Here is a 21,747-nt window from a genome sequence, read left to right as displayed (position 1 = left end):
ACTTTTTTTGTTACATTTGTACTAAAATATATAATAATTTAATCAGTTAATTTCAACTACTAATACCTGACATACAAATGAAAACCTGGCCAATCAATCTTTATAAAATTATATGTAAGAATTTTTTCGAGTAAATTGTACAGTAATCACAATGATCTGTGATTGGTCCGTCTTGACCAGCGCTGTAAAAAGTTACAGATACCATATAACAATCGAATCAACAAGCTAACGTTAGCGGTCTGTGCAATAGTTTACACCTAATTAATGACACCAGAGAAACGTTAGTATAGCCATCGAATCGAAATGCACATAATTAGGAAAAAGAAATTGGATAATTATTATTCAGAAGCATCTTTCCAGACCAATTAGAGACAACTTCCGGACCGTTTAGCACCGCCTTTTGTCGGATACAAATACACAATCTACCATTTTATAATATTTTTTACGGCAACGACGTAGAGTGAGGCGTTGATCATTATTACTTGCAAAGTGCTAACAGCACAGACCTTCTCAGCGCGTAGGTAAGCTTTATTTCTTGTTATTAAGCTATACTTTCATTAATCACAATTTATCAAGTTCTAAATATTTAAAGCAACTTCCTTTGATTCGCTCTTGGCTTAACTCAACCATGCGATGTCGTGCAGTTACCTCCGTTTAAGTAACGTTAACTTTAAGCAGGATAACTTGCTGGTTTCTGAAATAAGTAACAGAAACTCCTTCTCACCTCACCTGACAGGAAACGTAATCATTTTATTAATGTTAACAAAAATCTATTTTGTGTACCTCTGACTTTTACCTTAGATGACCTTTAACCCACTGTCCTACTTAGTGCTGTAGCAAATAGTTACCAATTATTATGCAGACTCTCTTTCTGTCTGTCTGTCTGTCTGTCTCAAGGCAATGTTAAAGGCTGTAACCAGGTGCCTTTGGTCAAATCCTGTTGCTGGCAGAAGAATGCTGTCCCATCACATATCACCGAATTTGTCAGGAAAAGTTGCTATAGTCACTGCATCCACAGATGGGTATGACGTTTAATTTCCTTAGTTTGAGTTCTTTAGTTTCAGAACCTTAAAACAAGAGAGCTGACACGCCAAAAATAAATAAATAAATTCAAATAAAACAATGGCCCTCTGGTAATAACTGATAAAACTACTAAAACATATGTAAATATAAATGTAAAAATGTATTCTCAATACTTACATAACATACTGATAGTCTCTTGTACTTACCGATCTTCTCAGGATTGGGCTCGCAGCCGCAGAGGCTTTGGGTCAGAGAGGAGCGCATGTGGTAGTGAGCAGTCGACGTCAAACCAATGTTGACAAGGCGGTTTCACTCCTGCGCAGCAAAAATATACAAGTAATAGGTACCACATGCAATGTGGGCAAAGCAGAAGACAGAGAGAAGCTCATTAACATGGTGAGGAAGGTTTTTTGTTGCTTTTTTTTTGGTAATTGAATTGACTTTTCTTGTTCAAGAAGCAGTTTTACTTGCATAGAAGTCACAATAGAGAAGAAAACACTATCGCAAATTCCATTTCATGCTGACTTTATATGTTGCTGTTTATTTTATTGCAGACAATCGAGCAGTGTGGTGGCGTGGACATACTGGTGTCTAATGCAGCAGTGAACCCATTTTTTGGGAACATATTAGAATCCACAGAAGAAGTCTGGGACAAAGTATGACAAAGTTATTAAGCCTTAAAGGGATAGTTAACCCAAAAATGACATTTCTGTCATTAAGTACTCACCCTCATGTCATCCCAAACCCATAAGACCTTCTTTCATCTTCGGAACACAAATTAAGAAATTTTTGATGAAATCCAAGAGGTTTTTTTTATCCCCCATAGAAAGCAACATGATCACCATCATTCAAGGTCCAGAAAGGTATTAAAGACATTGCTAATATAGTCCATGTGACTACAGTGGTTTAACCTTAATGATATGAAGCGACGAGAATACTTTTAGTGCGCAAAGACAAAAAAAAAAAAAACTACTTTATTCAACAATTTCTTCTCTACCCTGTCAGTCTCCTACGCAGTTGACGCAGTGCAGTGCTTCCGTATTTACGTCCGAACACGGGCTCAGTATTGGCCGGCTCCTGCATCAGCATCACACGCATGCGTCGTGGTGCTCAAATAACCAGCGTCGGCCAATATCTTAATTTGTGTTCTGAAGATGAATAAAGGTCTTACGGGTTTGAAACGACATGAGGGTGAGTACTTAATGACAGAAATTTTGTTTTTGGGTGAACCCTTTAAAAAAAGAAATTGTGCACAAATAAAAAAAAAACTGTCAGTAGTATCCATATTATATTAAAATAATATATAACATTGTATTATAATGTCCTGTCAAATTGATTAATCGAATCTAACATAAAAGTTTGTTTACATAATGTGTATATATGATTATATATATATATATATATATATATATATATATATATATATATATATAAATACATATATACACACGTGTATGAATTTCTTACACACATATGTATAAATGTGTACACGCAGACATTTATATATAATATATAAACTTTTTCATGATTCATGAGATCATGATTAATCGATTTGACAGCACTAATTATAATATCAAAATTTTACTGACATTTTATTGACATGTACTTTATGTTTGCAGATACTTGGAGTTAATGTGAAGGCTTCTTTCCTTCTTACCAAACTTGTCGTGCCTCACATGGAGAAAAGAGGGTGAGACAAAAGTTAAAAAAATGGGGTTTTTGGGGGGGGGGGGGGGGGGGGGGGGGGGGTATTTAAAAGTATTTAAAAATAAACATTATATCTGAGAATACCCTTTCATTTTCAGAGGTGGGTCAGTTGTGATCGTGTCTTCAGTCGCAGGATACCAGCCAATGCCAGTATGAAGACCTATAGGTTTACTTGCTTTAATGTAAAGTTTAATCATGCAACAGACTTCAGTCTTGTCAATTCACTGATAGAACTTAAGTGGTTTATAGACTTTATCGTGTTACTTGTTTAGCACTAGTTGAGAGTTTACCTTTATGTCACTCTTAGAGTCTGGGCCCCTATAGTGTGAGTAAGACCGCCCTGCTTGGTTTAACTCGAGCTCTTGCTCCTGATCTTGCCCAGAGTAACATCCGGGTCAACTGTGTTGCTCCTGGCATCATCAAGACACGTTTCAGTGCTGCCGTAAGTATTTCCAACACTCCTTTTTTGACCGCTTTCACTTTCAGTTTCTGGGAGAGCCATCTGTTCATCTAATTATAATTTGACAAAGGAGGCGTCGGTTATAGTCTTTTCAGCATTCAGCTGTATAACTCTTTGCTTCTGTTCTTCTGTAGCTGTGGGAAAATGAGGGTGTGCTGGAAGAGTTCTTGAAACAGACGAGCATAAAAAGGTCCATACATTTGCTGTCAAGACAAAGAATGAAATGAAACAGTGGAAGTGGAGCTTGAATAATTTACTGAATAGTTTACTGAGACTACATTACCACATGAGTAGGAAATTAACTGAATTTGCATTACCACATGAGTAGGAAATTAAATGAATTGTGACACTAGAATTTTGCTTCACGAAAATATTACACATCAAATACATTCTGCACCACTGTTGTTTCTTTAATAGCTAAAGCCTACGATTGCATAAATGTTTTTTTAAAAAAATTCCCATTTCCTGTAAGACTTGTATACTTGCAGCAATTGTCCAAAAAAAATCCCCTTCCTTTTCCTGAGCTTTTGTACATCTCAGGTAACCTGATTCTTACGTTATGTCTTGATCTCTTAGACTCGGGCAGCCAGAGGATATAGGTGGCGTGATTGCGTTCCTGTGCTCAGACGAAGCCTCGTACATCACCGGAGAGACCATCACTGTAACCGGAGGCATGAACTCCAGACTGTAAAAGGACTGGCATACAGGCAGTAAAACACTTCTCATGAACTTGCACATCAGAGGGAAACCTTCTAATTCAATGATACATATGTAACAGTTGATATAGAAATGCATTATACATTTAAAAATGTTTAATTGTAATAAAATGATTTTTGCATTCATTTAGTCTTTTGATGTATAACTTGGGATTCCCACATCTTTCAACCAGACTTTTCCAGTCATTTGGGATCACTGGTATTAAAATTTTTAGATTTTAAAGTTAAAAAAGATTACACTAAAAATTAGACTAATAACCAATTTTAGCTTGGCATAGAAAGAAACTAGAAATAAAAACATTAATGACTTAGGATTTTAGGAATGTTTCTAATATTTCCAAGTTTTCTATTATTTCCTTCAAAGAGTACAAAACAGATCTAGCACTAGACAAAATTCTTTATTGTAATATATTTCATTACATAACATAATCCTTCATGATACAGATACATACATTAAAAATAAAATTAGATTATTTTAATAATAAATGTGCACACTTCCTAAAAAAGCAGGTAGGTTTCTGTGGTTACAAACATAAAACAAAGTAAGGACCTTATGTTTCTTGATAAAATATAAGACTTATATCTATAACAGCAAAAACTACAGCATCAAAGTATTTAAGCAAGAATAACTGCATCAATGTCTGCTTCCAGGAGACAATGAGGGACAAAACACAGGATTCCAGAACTCCCGGAGAGTCGGCACATATGTACCATTCTTTGTTTTGCAATACTGCTGATTGAATACCTAAAAAGAAATTTACAGAAAAAAGGCAAGATCAGATCAAAATAACCAAAGTTCAGGCAGAAATTAAACCTAGTCTTAAAGTCTTAAAATAAGTATTCTTAAAGGGATAGATCACCCAAAAATAAATTCTGTCGTCATTTACTCACCCTCAAGTTGTTCTAAACCTGCTGAACACAAAAGATATTTTGAACTTCCATAGTATGGAAAAAAAATACCATGGAAGTCAATGGGACCCATCAACTGTTTGGTTACTGACATTTTTCAAAATATCTTCTTGTGTGTTCAGCAGAAGAAAGAAATTCATACAGGTTTGGAACAACTTGAGGTTTGAGTAAATGATGACAGAAATTTCATTTTTTGTGTGAACTATCCCTTTAAAGGGCCCTTTTGTTAAGATATTTCACATATCGTTCAGGAATGAATTAAATGCAATATCCTAGCGCATGTAAACTGCAAATTTTAATTTTTCTTCAATATGGACTATGACATTCAAACAGAACAAACTTTATTTTTAACACTACATAGGGCCACATACACACTGCAAAGTTTTGAGGATGAAAACCGCTTTAATAAGCATGAGTGAATCCCCTAAATTTTGTGGTGTCTGTGAACAAAATGTCTGTGAACTTGCCATAGTTGCCAATGTTATATTAGTAACTGAAGACAAAATTGTCTGGCAATCGTTCAAAAACCATTGTCGTGTTTAAGCACGTAAAATTGCAACTTATAAACATCTGTCTGTATTGCATCATAGGGCTGGTGGGAGAAACTAAGGTGTAGAGACAGATTTAAAAGAGACACATACCTCCTTCTCTGTGATTTGCTAACACCACTCCTGGAGAAGAGAGACACACATTGCAGACTCGCTTTCAGAGTCCAAAAGAGAGTGACGTCACAGCATTAACAACTACTTGCTCAGTTTGGTTTTGTACAACACTACAAGGCTTTAATTGTGATAACCAAACTCTTGTGTGTACAGAACACAAAGCACTCAGAAGTGTAACAACTGTATTTAGCTGCAGTGTGTATGTGGCCACAGGATCCTGCCGTAAGTACTGTACAACACTCTTGAGAAGCTCTGGACATTGAATTAAATGACTGAACCTTCACTCTAATTGCTGGTTCTACATAGCATAAAACATAATTGGTTGTTTGAGTCATGTAGGTGGAGTTACAAACCTTTCTCTTCACATTGTCTATTGTGTCATCATCAGAATCACCTATGATGTCATCTGATGACTTAACTGAGGGAGATGGTGTTTCTACAATAGACGAAAAATTAGAAGTTAGACCTAAAAAGTTTTTAGAAAAAAAAAAAAAAAAAAAAAACTAAATTAACCATGTATGAAAAATTAACAAAATTTAGTTACCTGGAATACCGACTGGAAGACGCACAAGTGGAATACACGGAGAGCATGAAGAAGTTCTTAAAAGAACAAGCAATTTAGACAAGAATGAATTAGACAACATAACATTAAATAATTAACTACAATAAATACCTTTTTATTATTAAATAAATTAATGTTCTTACAACTTATTGACTGATAAAGTCAGGTGTTTTTCAGGCGTTGAACTTGAATCAATATGTTTCCTTTTCCGCAGCATAGAGACACAGTTTCCCACTCTTTCTTTTGAAGTAGGCTGGCCTGGAGACCCTGTATTTTGCTTCTCAGCAGATGGATGATTCAGGTGGACAGGAAGATCGGCATTGCTGATGTTTAATCTGGGAAGGACGACTCTCAGTTGACGCTTCACACAGGAAATGCGGAGTGCTTCTTTCTGTGACTCGATGGCCTCAGAGTTTCTCTTGGTGGAACATTTCCTGGTAACATTACCACCTCTTTCTTCATTTATGTTCTTAACTTCAGTCTTTTTGGGTCGTTTGTTTGCCCTCTCATTACTCGCCTCCATATTGTTTATTTCTTCTTTGCTGCCCTCTTCCTCCTCCTCTTCTTCTACTTCACTGCCAGATGACTGACTGATCACTGTGACCAACATATTCCCGACAAAACAGTCCTGTTCTGGATCCTTCTCTAAAATCTGTTTTTTAGAACATAAGCTTAGTTTGCTCCTGGTATTTATGGATACATCCGAAGATAATTTGACTTCTTGTCCTAAACTGGATGCTACTTTCTCATTGTTTTTTTGGAGATCGCCATTGGAAATGGACCCAATCACAGGTGTGACCTGTGACTGGGCTTCTTTTGCTGTTCTGCGGGTGGCTCTGGCCGGAGTTGTGACTCTGTTGGATGTGGAAGTGGGTTCTGATTGAATAGTCTGCAGCACTCTACCCGAAAGAGGGAGGGAAAGAGAAGTCAGGATCACGTCACCAGTGGATGACGGAAGAGATGCTGAAACAAAGAAAGAACAAAAAAAAAAAAAAAAAAAGGGATGACAATATAGATATTGGGGGGCAAAAAAAGGGAAGACAGAGTACATCTAAATTCAATCTTATACTTCTTGATATGCAATTACTTGATCATTTCAGCTCCCAGACATACCTGAGCCGAGGTGTCCGAGGCATTTTTCGTGCTGCAGCAGAGTCCTGAGGAGTTGGGGCTGCGAGGCAGAGCGCGCACACTCCTCCAGAACAGCAGGGGCACCACTGAGCCATGAGACTGTCTGAAACAGACAGCACAATACAGAACAGTGAGCAGAAACAAAATATTGGCGCTGACTCAAATGGCACCATCACTTGCTGTAGCGTTTGACCAAGCTGAAGGGACCTAGTTAGTAAAGTGCAAACTTGAATACTTCAATCAGCCAATTAACTTCTTTACTTTGGCAAATTATTATAAGCAAATACTGTGTAAAGGACCATTCTTACAACTTACACTTGAATATCTTTATTAAACATTAATTAAAACATTACAAATTTTAACAAAAAGTTCACATATTAATATTTAGACAGCGTGTGCAATAAAGTATTTCTTCCTTTCCAAATATTTTAGACACAATTTTATTGTACAATTCCTCTCTGAAACAACAAAGGCTTAGAATGTACAATTTTCAAGAAAAAAAAAATTCAATCAAAACTCACATCTAATTTTTTTTCTTTATTATATGTTTTCATGGCATGAACAGAGTAGTTTAAACTACAATAACAAACAATAAACTCTTACAGCACTGTAAGAAAAAAAACTGATTTTCTCAAAATGAAATATAAGGTTATTGTCCTGAACTATATTATGAATTATACCTGAGCAAGATCTGGAACAGGTAATAGCTTATCCACTCGGATTATAAACTCCCACATTAGCTTCTCTAAACTGGCCACATAGTTTCCTCCATAGTGAAGATGGAATTCCTCCTGGAGTCAAAGACAAAATGCCAGCATACATAAATCAGAGGTTGCATTAAGATTTTCAGGCATTTACCAAATTTTAAAAACATTGATGGATTATTTAAAACTACCTTCTGTCACTGACAGAACAAAAAAAATAGGTATTTGGGATGCTAATAGAAATTAAAAGGACACAAAAACTATAAATTAAAATAAAGTTTTGAAGTGCCCCTCTTATGCTTTTTTGGATGCTACCTTTTACGTAGTGTGTAAGATAGTTGTTTGTGAATGTAAAAGGTCATAAATGGATTTATTGCCTGAAACTAGTTCTTAATTGTAGTCTCGCTTTCTGCATAAAGTTACATAGGTTTGTAACAAATTTGCATAATGACAGCCTATGGTTGTCACTGGCTGCCCGTGAACGACGTCTACTTTGACCCGTCCTCAAACACTGTAGTTGTAGCTGAGGCCTGGAAGGGTTTGGTTCGTGTTGTCGATATGTCGAGAAGAAGCTGTTTTCTGCCCTGCGAAAGCAAATCCACTTTGCATGCACTTCCAAAGAATGAGAACTTAGGCTCGAATTGATAAGGAAAGTAACAATGGCATCGGTTTTATCACAAGGGTTAGTTCACCCAAAATGAAATTTCTGTCATTAATTACTCACCCTCATGTCGTTCCAAACCCGCAAGACCTTCGTTCATTTTCGGAAAACAAATTAAGATATTTTTGATGAAATCCGAGAGGTTTTTTATCTCCCATAGAAAGCAACGAAATTACCACATTCAAGGTCCAGAGTAGTAAAGACATTGTTAAAATAGTCAACGTGACTACAGTGGTTCAACCTTAATGTTATGAGCAAAAACAAAACAAAAATAACGACTTTATTCAACAATTTTTTCACTTCCCTGTCAGTCTCCTACACAGTTGACACAGTGCAGAGCTTCCATGTTTATGTCAGAGTGCCGGCTCAGTATTGGCCGACGCTGTTCACATGAGCACCACGACGCACGCGTGTGATGCTGGCGCAGGAGCCGGCCGAAACAGAGTCAGCGTTTGGACACAGAAGCTCTGCACTGCATTCACTGCGTCACCTGCTTAGGAGACTGACAGGGAAAAGGAAAAATTGTTGAATAAAGTGGTTATTTTTGTTTTGTTTTTGCGCACAAGAAGTATTCTCGTCAGTTCATAACATTAAGGTTGAACCACTGTAGTCACGTTGACTATTTTAACGATGTCTTTACTACTTCTCTGCACCATGAATGTGGTAATTTCATTGCTTTCTATGGGAAATAAAAAACCTTTTGAATTTCATCAAAAATATCTTAATTTGTGTTTCAAAGATGAACAAAGGTCTTGCGGGTTTGGAACGACATGAGGGTGAGTAATTAATGACAGAAATTTAATTTTTGGGGGAACTAACCCTTTAAGGCTAAGGAAGCCTCCGGAGCTGAAATTCAGATACGGTAATGGCCGTTAGTTTCCAACACGCACTGTAAGTGGTCGACCAATCACAGCAGACTGGGCCATATGAACAATCAGAGCCGAGTAGGCTCTCGGAAACGAGGGGTTAAGACAGACCAGATCCTTCAACGAAACCGTTTCAGATATTGTGAGAAAAGAGGTGATGCTGCAATGTATATTATGAGAAAATGAAAGTGACCTTGGATGCATGTAAACCTGTTGTAGGAGACCTCCAAAACAAAATTAGGATCCTTTAAAATAGCATAATAGGGGCACTTTAAAGCATCCTCATCAAAAAATATCTGGTGACTGAGGATTTGTGGAGCAGTTTTCAAAGTTGTCTAAGTTTTTTTGTTTTACCTTGAAGAATTGTTTTCGGGCTGCTGTGTTCTTCAGGAGAGAGTGCACCAGGGTTTGGAAGTTGTCTTTAGCTTCCTCCACCTTTTGATCCTTTCTCTGAGGATAAAAGAATGTACAGCACTTGCTGATGCAACTCTTGTGAATCAACATGCAAGAACAATCATTTCAACTTCTAAATAAGCTAGATGAGACAGAATGAAACTAGAAAAATAAGATGAGACAAACAGTCAAGGACTGCACCAATGTCTAGGCCAAACTAACCCTTCCGTTGAGAATGGAGGAAACTTGCAGCTTGCGCAGCTCCTCGAGAACATGCTGAGCATCAGGAGGATCAGACTGACGAAGCTCCTCTAAGATCATCTGCAGATTAACAAGGTAAGAAGCAAAGAATTGTCTTTACTATTTGCAAACTAAAAAAATCTTAGAAAACAAGCTTTAAATATAGGACCAAAGGCTACTTCACTGAATCACATTTAGCTTAAACTGTAATGGACAATGTACAATGCATGTGTACATTACTAAGAATGACATAAACGATGAAAGTGTAAAAAAAAAAAGGATGAGCTGTTGGTTTCAATTTGGTTCTTAGGAATTTCAAAATACTTATTTTTTTGTTTTTGTGACACAGTACTTTTCAGTAATCTTACCAGTGCCCGCAAACCCATTGTCAGCCTGGCCTGATGTCTGTAATGGAGCAACCCAGGTACAGTCTCACAGAGTGATGTTACGATCTCCTCCAGTTTCCCATAATACACCACCTCCCTCTTCACCATCACCTTCCACATGGCTGCAGACATTAGCCGCAGTGGTGGAGCTATAAGCTGCAGAGCTGACAGGGGTAGAGGTGTATCTGTTGAAAAAAGATCTCAATTAAAACAAGCAAACTGTACTGAATCTCAGTATTATTAATTACAATTTTATACACATATATATACATACATACATATACATATATATATATACACATACACATATATATATATATACTATATATATAAATATATATACACACACACACATATATATATATATACATATACATATACATATATATATATATACATATACATATATACACAAAATATATATACACACACACACACACACACACACATATACATATATATACACATACATATATATACATATACACATATATACATATATATACATATATACACATATATATATACATATACACATATATACATACATATATATACATATACACATATATACATACATATATATATATATACACATATACATATATATACATATATAAAATGTGTGTGTGTAGTACAGTGCAGTACAGTACAGTATGTCGATGCTTAAAATGTCAACTACCCATACAGAGATTTGATGATTAGTTCTAGATATTTACAGCTCTGACACGCACATCTGTATATAACTGGATGTAATTCGCAGTTGACATCAGCTGGAACTCAATGTGAATAGGAAATGTCTTGCATTTAATGACAGCAAATGCACCAAAATTTAATAATAAATCCGATTACTCTTCTTTTATTAGTAATTAGATTATTACGTGCTACATTGCATAGACCCACCTTTATCCACGGAGTTAACTGTTGTTTTCATTGTCTTATCCGTCCTGAAAACAAACAACTCTGATGTTTTACAAATCGCTAACTTGATTTCTAAAATTACAAAACAAAGAAAAAAAAAATAGCTCAAACAGTCATCTACGACATTCAAAGAGTAAAGGACAATTGGACAACACTGTGATAACGATAAGGCTTTCAGTCGTATGATCTACATTTACACTGTCTACGTTTAATAAAACAACTGATGATTCATATGGAAATAATGTTGGTCGCAGCAAAAAAAATACACTTCACGCGCCAAAATGACGAAATACTGTTTCCGGTGTGAAGTATGCCAAGAAGAGAGTTTAAAAAAAAAAAAACACGTGCCCCAAATATTTTGTAGGCAGCCGTGTTTAATTGAATGATATTAGAATTCTTGACAATATGCAATACTATTTTATTTTAAATAAAAGTTATGTCCATGTTTCTTTGCTTTTTTTATTTTATTTTAATTATTATTATTACGTGTAGTTGCGTCTGTTGCTTCGTCTTTCAAAATAAAGGTCTTGCCAGTTCAAGTACTGTGGATATTAAAATAGATGCTGCCACTACAATGTTAGGAGCACTATGTTTGTTCATTGACTTTAATTAAATTAATTAAATTCACAGAATAACTACAAATAGATATTTGCTAAACCATTCTGGTCATGTAAAAACCTCAGGTTTCAAAAGAGCAGAGTTTAAAACTCTGAAATAAATCCTAATAAGGAGATAAATAAAATACCTAAAAAGTTTATTAACAAAGAAAAATCATATGCAAAATGTTTATGTTTTCTATTAGAGTTGTGAGGTAGACTGTAACAACAGCATTCGTTTATACAGTATAGGGAGTTGTTCGTTTCAAAATAACTTTATTAAATTTGTAACGGATAAATGTGGGGAAATTATTTCAAAGTTTCAGATGTATAGTGCACACAAACAGCATTAAATGTTACAACACTCCCCAGTCTCCCCTGCTTACATCATGCACACCTTGGCTCCTAAACAGTAAAATCAAGAGACCTTGCCCAATGACACAGGCTATCAGACTAAATCATCCTGCAAAGTCAAAGTCCACTTGGCTAGAATCACAGTACACATTATTCTCAAAAAGATATTCTTCACCAGCTGTGACTCAGTATCACCAAATTACTTCAAACTGTGAGGCAGAAGGGACTGTAAACAACTGAAATTGAGGTAACAGACAGAGGACCTCGACCACAGAACATACAATAATGGAAACAACATCCTCCCTGTTCAGGTAAGTTTTTATAACATTAATTTGTTGACATTCTCAATACTGTTATTTACAACATACCTTCAGAAGTTTGCTTTAAAAAGCTGCTAAATGTACATAGGCCTACATTTGACCAAAGTTGATAGTAAATAGATTAAAAAAAAATACATATTTATATTTTTTAGTTTAAAAAGTTTTATCATTGTTTGTCCTTAAGTCTTGAAACATTGGACTTTAACTGTTGGTCTCACATTACATTTGTTTTACTCCATTAACAGCTCTTTAGATAAGAGTATCTGGTTACAGCCATGTGCTGTCTGTGCTTGCCCCACTTTTAAAGGAGACATTGATTATTAAAGGAAAAATTCTGCCATTTTTTTTACAAATCCTCATGTTGGGACTGTTGGTTTCAAACTTAAAGGGATAGTTCACCTAAAAATGAAACTTCTGTCATCATTTACTCACTCTCAAGCTGTTCCTAGCCTGTACGAATTCCTTTCTTCTGCTGAATACAAAAGAAGATATTTTGAAGAATGTCGGTAAACACACAGTTGATGGGCCCCATTGAATAGTATTTTTTTTCCCATACTATGGAAGTCAGTGGGGCCCATCAACTGTTTGGTTACCCATATTCTTCAAAAATCTTTTGTGTTCAGCAGAAGAAAGAAATTCATACAGGTTTGGAACAACTTCATGGTATTATAAACATTATTTAAATTATATTTTAGTGATAATCTTCCATTTCAAGTGAGCTGTAATCAGATCAGTGAGTCAGTTGAACTCGAGAACCAGATTAGTCCGATTTGTCAGCAAATGACTTAGGATAGGCTTTGTGAACTAGATGATTCAATGATCAAATAAAAAGAACAATTTGGCATCTCTAATTCTCTCATGAAAATGCCAGGAACAGCTAAGAAGGATGTCCAGATTTTCAGTGAATATTAAATTTCATTCAGTTCCTCACACAAAGCAATCGTATGGCTTCAGAAGATACAATTCATCCAAATCCTTTACACAGAAGAAAGAAAGTCATACTGAGGATGATGGAACGGGAATTTTAGTTTCTGGGCAAATTGTTCCTTTCTTAAATGATTCTTGACAAAAACAACTTTCCCAACCTTTCACTTTCTTGATCTCTTATACTATTCTGTCTTTGAATCCTCATTTCCAATCTCTCTTTCTGTCAGGTCAGTGTCTCGGCGGGTTTGGTCACCCCCTCAGCGTCCGTTCAGAGTGTGTTCCTGGAACAGAGAGGTCAAAAAAGGAATCACTGCAGGAACCCTAGAGGAGCTCAAAGAGAAGGTATGAAAAGGAAAAACCCAGTTTTAGTTAAACTGAAAGTTTTGCCATATTGGAACGTGCTGTGGGACATTTTATACTGTGATTCTTACCTCAGGCAGCTCAGGCTCTCTTTATATCTACTGTGCTGACTTTGGTGTGTGAAGAAGATGGGACAGAGGTTGATTCTGATGAGTTCCTCATAACCCTGCCGGACAACACCATTTTAATGGCCCTGAAACCTGAAGAGATCTGGAAACCTCATCCTGTATGTATGTGTGTTTATGTCAAGAAAAAACAATGTTTATTTCATCTGGAATTATTAGTTGCTTTAAGTTGTTTCACCACTAATCTGACTGACTTCATCAACAATAGAAAGGTGGTAATATGCACCACATTTATTCTTATCACACTTCACGCCAAGAAGCAAAAAACCCAGTGAAATATAATTTTGTATTAACTGAATTATTAATGACTTTCTTAACTCATTCACTTATCAGTATATAATTTGTAGGGGTGTAACAATATTCAAACTGAGCCAAAAAAAAAAAAAAAAAAGCAATACACCACCCACAGTACGTACCACGGTACTCTCATGGCATACTGAACGCCCCTCGCCCCCTCACTTTACCTTGTCACAAAACAAATTTTCTTCCTTGACATTTGATTAAAGTTATTTGTATTGTTCAGTATCTTTTCACTAACTTCCTTTATCTCTTCTAGTTACTTCAAAGGGGTGGTAACAAACCAGGTCATGGTAAGCCAAGGACAGGAAAAGACATTGCTCAGATCACCTTTGATCTTTACCGTACGCACCCCAAAGACGTATTCGGCTCACTGAATGTGAAAGCCACATTTAAAGGGCTTTACTCGGTCAGTGCAGATTTTCAATGCTTGGGACCAAAAAAAGTCCTGAGGTAAGCAGGGTTCCCTTCTTAATACTGCAATACAGATTACAGATTAAAACTTTAAGCATGTTAAGGGTTTGTTTCCTAGTTATTTGCACAAAACAACCTTTATCAATTAAGCCACTGAATTGTATTCAATCCATTTGTTGTCTCTCAGGGAGGCCCTCAAATTCATGTCCACTCTCCTCCATGCTGCTGGACACTTGCTGATCTCATCTGCTTCTGTAATTCGCCGTATTATCCAAGGGGCAGATCTTCTTCAAGGCCAACATGCCCAACCTGTCGAGTATTGGGAATAACTGGAGAAAAGACATGAATCTGATATCTCTAAGAATGTAACTGAGAGATGTTTTTTTGAGACTTTGAGATTTATATGGTTCAATGTAACAATTTAACATTAATGCATTAGGTAACATGAATGAACAACAATTTTACAAAATTGATTAATCTAGATACATTTTAATTTCTACACTATGGTTCAAAAGTCAGTCAGTGAGATTTCTAAAATGTTTTTGATAGAAGTCTCTTATGTTCACCAAGGCTGCATTTATTTGATCAAAATACACCAACATATTATTATAGAAGTTAGTAATTGTTAAATAATTGTTTTCTATTTTAATATATTTTCAAAGGTAATTCATTCCTGTGATAAGCAAAGCTGAATTTTCAGCATCATTACTCTAGTCTTCAGTGTCACATGATCCTTCAGAAATCATTCTAATATGCTGAATTGGTGTGCAAGTAACCAAATCAGCATATTATTAACAATGTTGAAAAAAGTTGTACTGGTTAATTTTTGTGGAAATCATGATTCATTTTTTTCAGGATTCTTTGATAAATAGAAATTTCAAAGGAACAGCATTTATTTGAAATAGAAATGTTAAATAGTAAAATATGCTAATACATTAGTACTATAGTATATTTATAGTACAGAATTTTTATAAATTAATGTTCACCTAGATTAATAAATGCTGTACAAATTGTTTTTCATGGTTAGTTGATACCTAATGCATTAACTAATGTTAATGAACTTTACTGTAAATTGTAAAGTTACCATTTACACTTTGTGGGTTTCATGGACAATTCATGGAAAAAGTTGTTCTAGTTGCTCCTTAGGTTTCTATGAAAACTGCCTTTTTAGGAGTAATTTTTTTATTTTTAGTCTAGGACTACTCAGTGTTACTTATTCTGTGTGTTTGACCCTCTTTATAAATGTTCATTTTACTTTTATCATTCATTATGTTTATGTGATAGACCACTGTATGATAATTTTATCTTCCTCATTTGATAGCTGATACTTCTATCCAAAGCTACTAAATGAATAAATGTAAAAATGTAAATGTAAATACAAAATTGTTGTATTAGTGAATGTTTAGAAAATAAACATGTTTTTAAGATCAATTTATTAAGTAAAACCAAATTGGTACAAAAAGCTTCAGCACAAAAAAGACAGTCTCTCTAATCAGCTCACTTAATGCATAGACTAATCAACTTCGTAATGATACTACTCAAGATTTTAATTAGTTTTCAAATAATAATAATAAAAAAAAAAGGATCACAAACATTATGATTGGGGGAAAATAAAATTGAGCACATAAATTATGTAGTATTATGTCAGCACAATGTTTCCGTCAAAGAAACACAAGAATCTGTGTAGCACACTGTGGAGTTAAAGACTGCAGTTATGCTAATAACCTTAAATACAATTGACCTTTGTAAAAGCAAACATCTACATATCTAAGCTCGAAGTGCAACTTAAACATGAAAATGGCAATACACATGCATTCGCTCTGTTGAGTCACACTGAGAACCACAATCATTAGACCTCTGATAAAACAAGCTACAAAACAAAATACATTGTACTAGAATTCAGTGCCTTGCCATACACAATTTTTTGTTTACTTTAAAGTACATATTCTAATACTAAATATTTTTGATTCAAGTAAGATGCTTAGGTTTGGAGATACATATTGCATAACAATGTTGTGAGAGGTTCTACAAGGCCCTGGTCATAGCATTAAATTGGGATGGAAATATCCAGATAGGTTAAAGGAAAAAAAAGTATTTATGTAACATCTTTGGCAGTGATGTGGAATTCAGTTTCCACCTATCTGCACAGCTACAAATGCCACGGCAAGCTGACTTCGCTTCCGAGGTCAGAGTTCACCCTCAGGCAAAACTGGGGTACCTCCCCTAAAAAGTTCGTTCCATGTTGCTGTTTCACCCCCTCCACCTCCGTTAATTACCGTAGAATCACCCAAACTCAACCCAGAGCCCATGTTCTCAAATGAGACTCTTCCCCGTGAATACTTCCCGCCCCTTTTCTGTTGTTGCATTATGACAGCGATGATGCGTTCCCTCTCCTGTGAGGTCATCCAGCGCATCTGATTGTGTTTGACATGGTAACGCGTGTCTCCGTACCACTGGATGATCTCTGTCCTTGTCAGGCCTGTCTTCTGCTGGAGAATCAAGTAGTCATCGCTTGTGGGCCACTGGCAGCGAAGGAAACTTTGCCGCAAAATTTCCAACTGTTCCCTTGTCTTCTTACGAAGTCTCACGTTTGGTTCTACCCGGCCGCGGAGGAATGACGGAGATGGAGAAGGAGAAGGGGAGATATCCGCAGAGTATTGTTGAACGGAAGCGTTGCCGTCATCAAACTCTCCTTCATCACTTACTTCCTCCTTGGTCTCATTTGATTGGTTGAGTGGTTCGTCATCATCAGCCACATCCACATCAACCTCAAACCCTGCCTCTGCGTCGTCAGCCTCGTCGTTGTCATAAAAATCAGCGCTAGGTAGAGCATCATTTTCAAGCTCGTTCTGAGGGTTCTGTTGTGCCAGCTGCAATGAGCGATTGCGTCCCGCAAGCTTGGCTAGCCAAGCCCGGCCATTCTTGCGAAGCTGGTAGCGGCTGTCAGCAAACCATTTGCGGATTTCACGCCGATTAAGTCCAGTCATTTTCTGGAGCCGCTGAACCTCGCCGTCAGATGGCCAAGACTTCTGTACAAAACTGCGGCGAAGGGCCATCAGCTGCGCTTTCGATTTTTTCCCTGGCAAGCAGTGTAGAGACTGTGAAAGCTCTGGGAGCTCAGGGTATGGCATTGCAGCCTGTTGATCATTCATAATCACATACGATGAACGTCCATAGGTACTGAGCAGCTGGACTCCAGTATTCTGAGGCGGTAAGTTTCTACTGTCATTTTGGAAATGGGGATTAACTTGAGGAACTTGGGATGCAGGTCCAAGACCGTTTTTATACACGACATTAGAACTGACCAACTGCTGTACACCGTTATTGGATTGGGAAGCATTATTCTGGCTAAAATGCAAGCGGTTTTGGTCACTGTTGATGTGTTGAGGAACAGTACGGCTCGGTTTAGGCGTGTGGTCTCTCTGATCTACATGGGCATCTGCCGCAGGTGGTGGTATAAAATCCTGTTGCGTTTCATCACGTCCTAAACAATCCTCTTCGTCATTGATTTCCACACACTCCTCAGCTTCCATTCTTTTCTGAATTCGCCACAGCTTGCGTCGCGTTTCTTGGATGTCGTCATCAGCCCAGCTAATTCCGTAGCGTACCCGTTGCATCATGAACCATGCTTTAACTCTGTCCGGTGGTAATGCACACTTTCGAGCCAGAGCACTTGCCTCCTGTGACGTGGGGTATGGGAACTCATTAAATGCATCCACGAGTTCTGACACGGCATCCAGCTCATGGACCTGCTCCGAGCGCACCCAGATAAGCTTTAACCCCTCGGATACCAATGGAAGACAGACTAGGTTAGCCTGGTTGTGTGTTGATGTGCCAGAGGAGACTGTTTGCCTCTTTTGGCAAGACTCCTTAGTCCCTGAAGAGCAGGGTGACTTCTCCTGAGGTAATTCGGGGGATGAGCTCTGCGTTTCTTCAGGAGCAGGTGAGACGTCCATCTTCTCTTCCTGTTCTTTTGCCTCCACGGAGGACGAGGTCTCGTTTGAGTCTTCGGGAGTCTGAAGTGAAGTAGATTCAGATCCCTCAGTAGTGACTGGCTGAAAAGAGTGAGATCAAGAAATATAAATGCAAAATTGAGGTGAGAAATTCTCTCTTATTGACAACCTAAAAGTTAAAATGCCACAAAAGGTCTTATGTTATTTCCTTTCACAGCAATTAAAGTCACAATGGAATCAAAATTGGGTCATTCCATGTAGGGGTGTAACAATACATTGTTATATAGAGATAACACTATATTAAAATGCAACAATTTGTATCGTTGATATACACGATATGACTCGCGACACAGAGTTAGTTTTATTTTTTAATTTTGTTCAAAATATTGTGATATGTATCGCATCGTGAACCCAGTATAGCAATACGTATCGAATCGTGAGCTGAGTGTTTTGTTACACCCCTAATTCCGTGTGAAGTGTGAACTCAACCAGAGGTCCCTGGCTAAATTTTTTTGAATTTTTGACTAACTTTTGTTTTGAAATCTTAGTTTTCAAGGCCCTATATGGTTCAGAGGGCTGCCCCCTACTAAAGATTTTTGTAGTCCACTAGTAGAAATTCATTTAAGCCATTAGTCGACTAATTGCACATTTATATTAATTTAATTACTTAAATATATACTGAGGAGAATACTAAACTATAAGTGTTTTATATGTATATTTATATATAGGCGTGATATAGACTGTTCCTCGCTCAAGCGCACGCATAAAGCTTGCTGCAAAGCACCAGCAAAAGTAATGATTATGAATGTGTTGTGGAAAAAATAGCTTAATTTAGTTAAGTGGTCTAAATGTATTTATATGTATATATATCGTCTGTGGAAAGACCATAAAATCTTTGTCCAATCATTGCCCTCTTTCCAAGGACAACAATACGATGTCTCACCTGTCAACGTATGACTGTCAACCTTGCTTGCGCAGACATCACACATCATCAGCGCGTTTCAGACAGACATCATTCACCGATCACCACAACCAAAACAGCAGCCAACTTTTACAGTTCCTCCTGAACCAAAACAATTAGCTTATGCTGCGTTCACGCCATAACTAATGTATTTTGAAAGAGATGGAAACCCGTGACGTTATACCCGGAGCAGTCTGTGACTCTAAATTATATGTTTAATTGGGAACACTATCAACACCGAAATGAATCTGCAGCAGTCAGGTGGTGCAGGTCAGTGCTCTTTAAGTTGGTTATGTTCATTATTATTGTAATGTTATGTACTTTAAAGGCGTCTCTCGTGATGCTTGTTTTCTCCCCGTTGTACGTGTCATGAGTAATGGAGGAGGCGTGGTTTTGAAGATGCTCTGAAGGGAGGGTGGGATCTTATGCTTTCAAAGCTAGCTCGCTATTGCTAGCCTCTCTGAAAATTACCTACCCTACCTTTAAGATTACTAGGGCACTGTGATAGTCCATAAACAATAAAAATTGGCGATTTTGATTTTATGGTGAATTTAACACATTGGCTGTGTCTCATTTCAAAGGCTGCGTCCTTTGACGCAGGGGCCACATTTGTTGGCTGCATACATCATTGAGGCTGTCTCAGTTTAGCAAAAGTAACCATTACATTCCAAAGTAAAAAAAATAATTTACAGTAATTCATGCCTCACACGGAATAAGAAATTTTCTTAGACATCCTCCGTGACGTATGCAGCCGACAAATGCAACCTCCGGAAATGACAGCAATAATGTTTGTTGACAGCAAATTATGTTAGTTTGTTTTCAAATAGGTATGGAAACAACCCCCTCCTCCCCCCAACTCACACCAATGACGCTTTGCCACACAGTGTTTTCACTTCAAACTAGGAATTGCTTAAGAGCTCCGATATTAACCCAAAATATGAGAAATTATTTACACTTAAACAAACTCTATTCACAGAATCTCTAGTGGTGCACACAACTAACTAAAATTCGTGCACATCATTAAATACTGACATGAACACAAAACATTACTTACTTTATCCTTGACAAAGCTCTTTCCCAAGTCACCATCGAAACAGGGTGTCTCCACACCGCCACCTCGCTCCTCTAGCGCTTCACATCGCTCGTTCCTTATCGAGTCGGAAAGGCTGGTAACAGGGTGAGCGGCGTGCAGATGCTGACTGAGACATTTAACATCTTGCGCTTTATAACCACAAATCCGACACTCGTAAGCATCCTTAACCGTCTCCACAGCATCTCCTCCTGGCTTTTCCGCCGAGTCTGGTGGTGAAGAGTGCGTACTTGCGCTCTCGAGCTGCGGAGCTGAGCACTGCTCCATGGGAACCTATGCACGACCTAGCCAAGACGCAATTCATACAAGCGAACACTGAGGCCAGACAGCTAAATTTCTCCCACAACAAAGTCGGTGCGCAATACGCTAAAGGATGCAACGAGTTTCATTTGAATAAAATAATTGTATACTGAGTCAACATGCAAGAGTTGAATGCTGAATCCGAATTTATGGCCACACTGGTCTGAGTATGGAACAAAGGCAGGCTAGCCAGCGAGCTAACACAAGTGCTTGTCGTGTTGGCTTCACACAGATGCATAAAAAAAGTAAAAAATAGCCAGCTCAGATGCAAACTGGTTTATTTATTGTTTTTCTTTCTTTCATTTGATGTAGTTAATTAAGAAATAAGGCAACTAAAAGAGCCATTCCGAGCTAATCGCACTCGCCTCTGAGTCGCACAGTTGTCCAGAAAGCTGTCACAGGTTTGGTTTGTCGCATCCTGCAAATGTGAAGCCAGAGCGGATTCAAAATAAAAGTTCACTGACAGCCGCTCTCTCTTTTCTGATTCAAGAAGCTTTATTGAGATTACATAATAACGTTATATTATTATCTTTATTGAGAATACAAAATAGCGTTACAATCCCAAAAACATTAGTAACAGTATATATACATACACATTTTCACACATACACACAATTTAAATAATAATAATAAAAGTAAAAATATGAACAGGTTATGAATCATAAGACAAAGCCTTTCAGGGATGTCCTCATTTAGAAACACTGTTAAC

General features: G+C 37.1%; 4 protein-coding genes and 1 long non-coding RNA gene across 8 annotated transcripts; 3 read left to right on the top strand and 2 right to left on the bottom strand.

Moving 5' to 3' along the window:
• The first annotated feature begins 311 nt into the window (after positions 1-311).
• Positions 312-4,032, top strand: dhrs4 (dehydrogenase/reductase (SDR family) member 4). 2 transcript variants are annotated; one of them, XM_051899018.1, is made up of 9 exons: positions 313-521; positions 898-1,022; positions 1,242-1,419; positions 1,578-1,679; positions 2,643-2,713; positions 2,829-2,880; positions 3,038-3,172; positions 3,325-3,380; positions 3,767-4,032. In XM_051899018.1, the coding sequence occupies exons 2-9, from the start codon at positions 901-903 to the stop codon at positions 3,879-3,881; spliced, it is 831 nt and encodes a 276-aa protein (XP_051754978.1). In that variant the 5' UTR covers positions 313-521; positions 898-900; the 3' UTR covers positions 3,882-4,032. The 2 variants fall into 2 exon arrangements, with proteins under 2 accessions (XP_051754979.1, XP_051754978.1); XM_051899019.1 differs by lacking the exon at positions 3,325-3,380 and having other exon boundaries at positions 312-521.
• Positions 4,033-4,285: 253 nt separating this feature from the next.
• On the bottom strand, positions 4,286-11,665 carry tinf2 (TERF1 (TRF1)-interacting nuclear factor 2). Of its 3 annotated transcripts, XM_051899012.1 has the most exons (11): positions 11,324-11,660; positions 10,403-10,605; positions 10,017-10,115; positions 9,756-9,851; positions 7,851-7,961; positions 7,153-7,273; positions 6,183-7,002; positions 6,022-6,077; positions 5,831-5,913; positions 5,457-5,486; positions 4,545-4,651 (listed from the first exon to the last, which is right to left on the bottom strand). In XM_051899012.1, exons 1-10 carry the CDS (start codon positions 11,352-11,354, stop codon positions 5,475-5,477), a joined length of 1,632 nt encoding a protein of 543 aa, XP_051754972.1. In that variant the 5' UTR covers positions 11,355-11,660; the 3' UTR covers positions 4,545-4,651; positions 5,457-5,474. The 3 variants fall into 3 exon arrangements, with proteins under 3 accessions (XP_051754971.1, XP_051754972.1, XP_051754973.1); XM_051899011.1 differs by lacking the exon at positions 5,457-5,486 and having other exon boundaries at positions 4,286-4,651; positions 11,324-11,659; XM_051899013.1 differs by lacking the exons at positions 4,545-4,651; positions 5,457-5,486; positions 5,831-5,913; positions 6,022-6,077 and having other exon boundaries at positions 6,719-6,938; positions 11,324-11,665.
• On the top strand, positions 9,982-10,644 carry LOC127515420 (uncharacterized). Its single transcript, XR_007930819.1, has 2 exons — positions 9,982-10,130; positions 10,384-10,644. It is a non-coding gene; the product is annotated as an uncharacterized LOC127515420 (long non-coding RNA).
• Positions 11,666-12,433: 768 nt separating the features above from the next.
• cideb (cell death inducing DFFA like effector b) lies at positions 12,434-16,165 on the top strand. The gene is made up of 5 exons (XM_051899020.1): positions 12,434-12,602; positions 13,766-13,880; positions 13,975-14,124; positions 14,580-14,773; positions 14,922-16,165. The coding sequence occupies exons 1-5, from the start codon at positions 12,577-12,579 to the stop codon at positions 15,061-15,063; spliced, it is 627 nt and encodes a 208-aa protein (XP_051754980.1). The 5' UTR covers positions 12,434-12,576; the 3' UTR covers positions 15,064-16,165.
• On the bottom strand, positions 16,151-21,496 carry homezb (homeobox and leucine zipper encoding b). Its single transcript, XM_051899010.1, has 2 exons — positions 20,703-21,496; positions 16,151-18,789 (listed from the first exon to the last, which is right to left on the bottom strand). Exons 1-2 carry the CDS (start codon positions 21,003-21,005, stop codon positions 16,921-16,923), a joined length of 2,172 nt encoding a protein of 723 aa, XP_051754970.1. The 5' UTR covers positions 21,006-21,496; the 3' UTR covers positions 16,151-16,920.
• Positions 21,497-21,747: the final 251 nt, after the last annotated feature.

Source organism: Ctenopharyngodon idella, chromosome 7, assembly GCF_019924925.1.
Source record: "Ctenopharyngodon idella isolate HZGC_01 chromosome 7, HZGC01, whole genome shotgun sequence".
NCBI lineage: Eukaryota > Metazoa > Chordata > Actinopteri > Cypriniformes > Xenocyprididae > Ctenopharyngodon > Ctenopharyngodon idella.
Note: the sequence above shows the minus strand (reverse complement) of the source record. Positions and strands in the feature narration are given on the sequence as shown.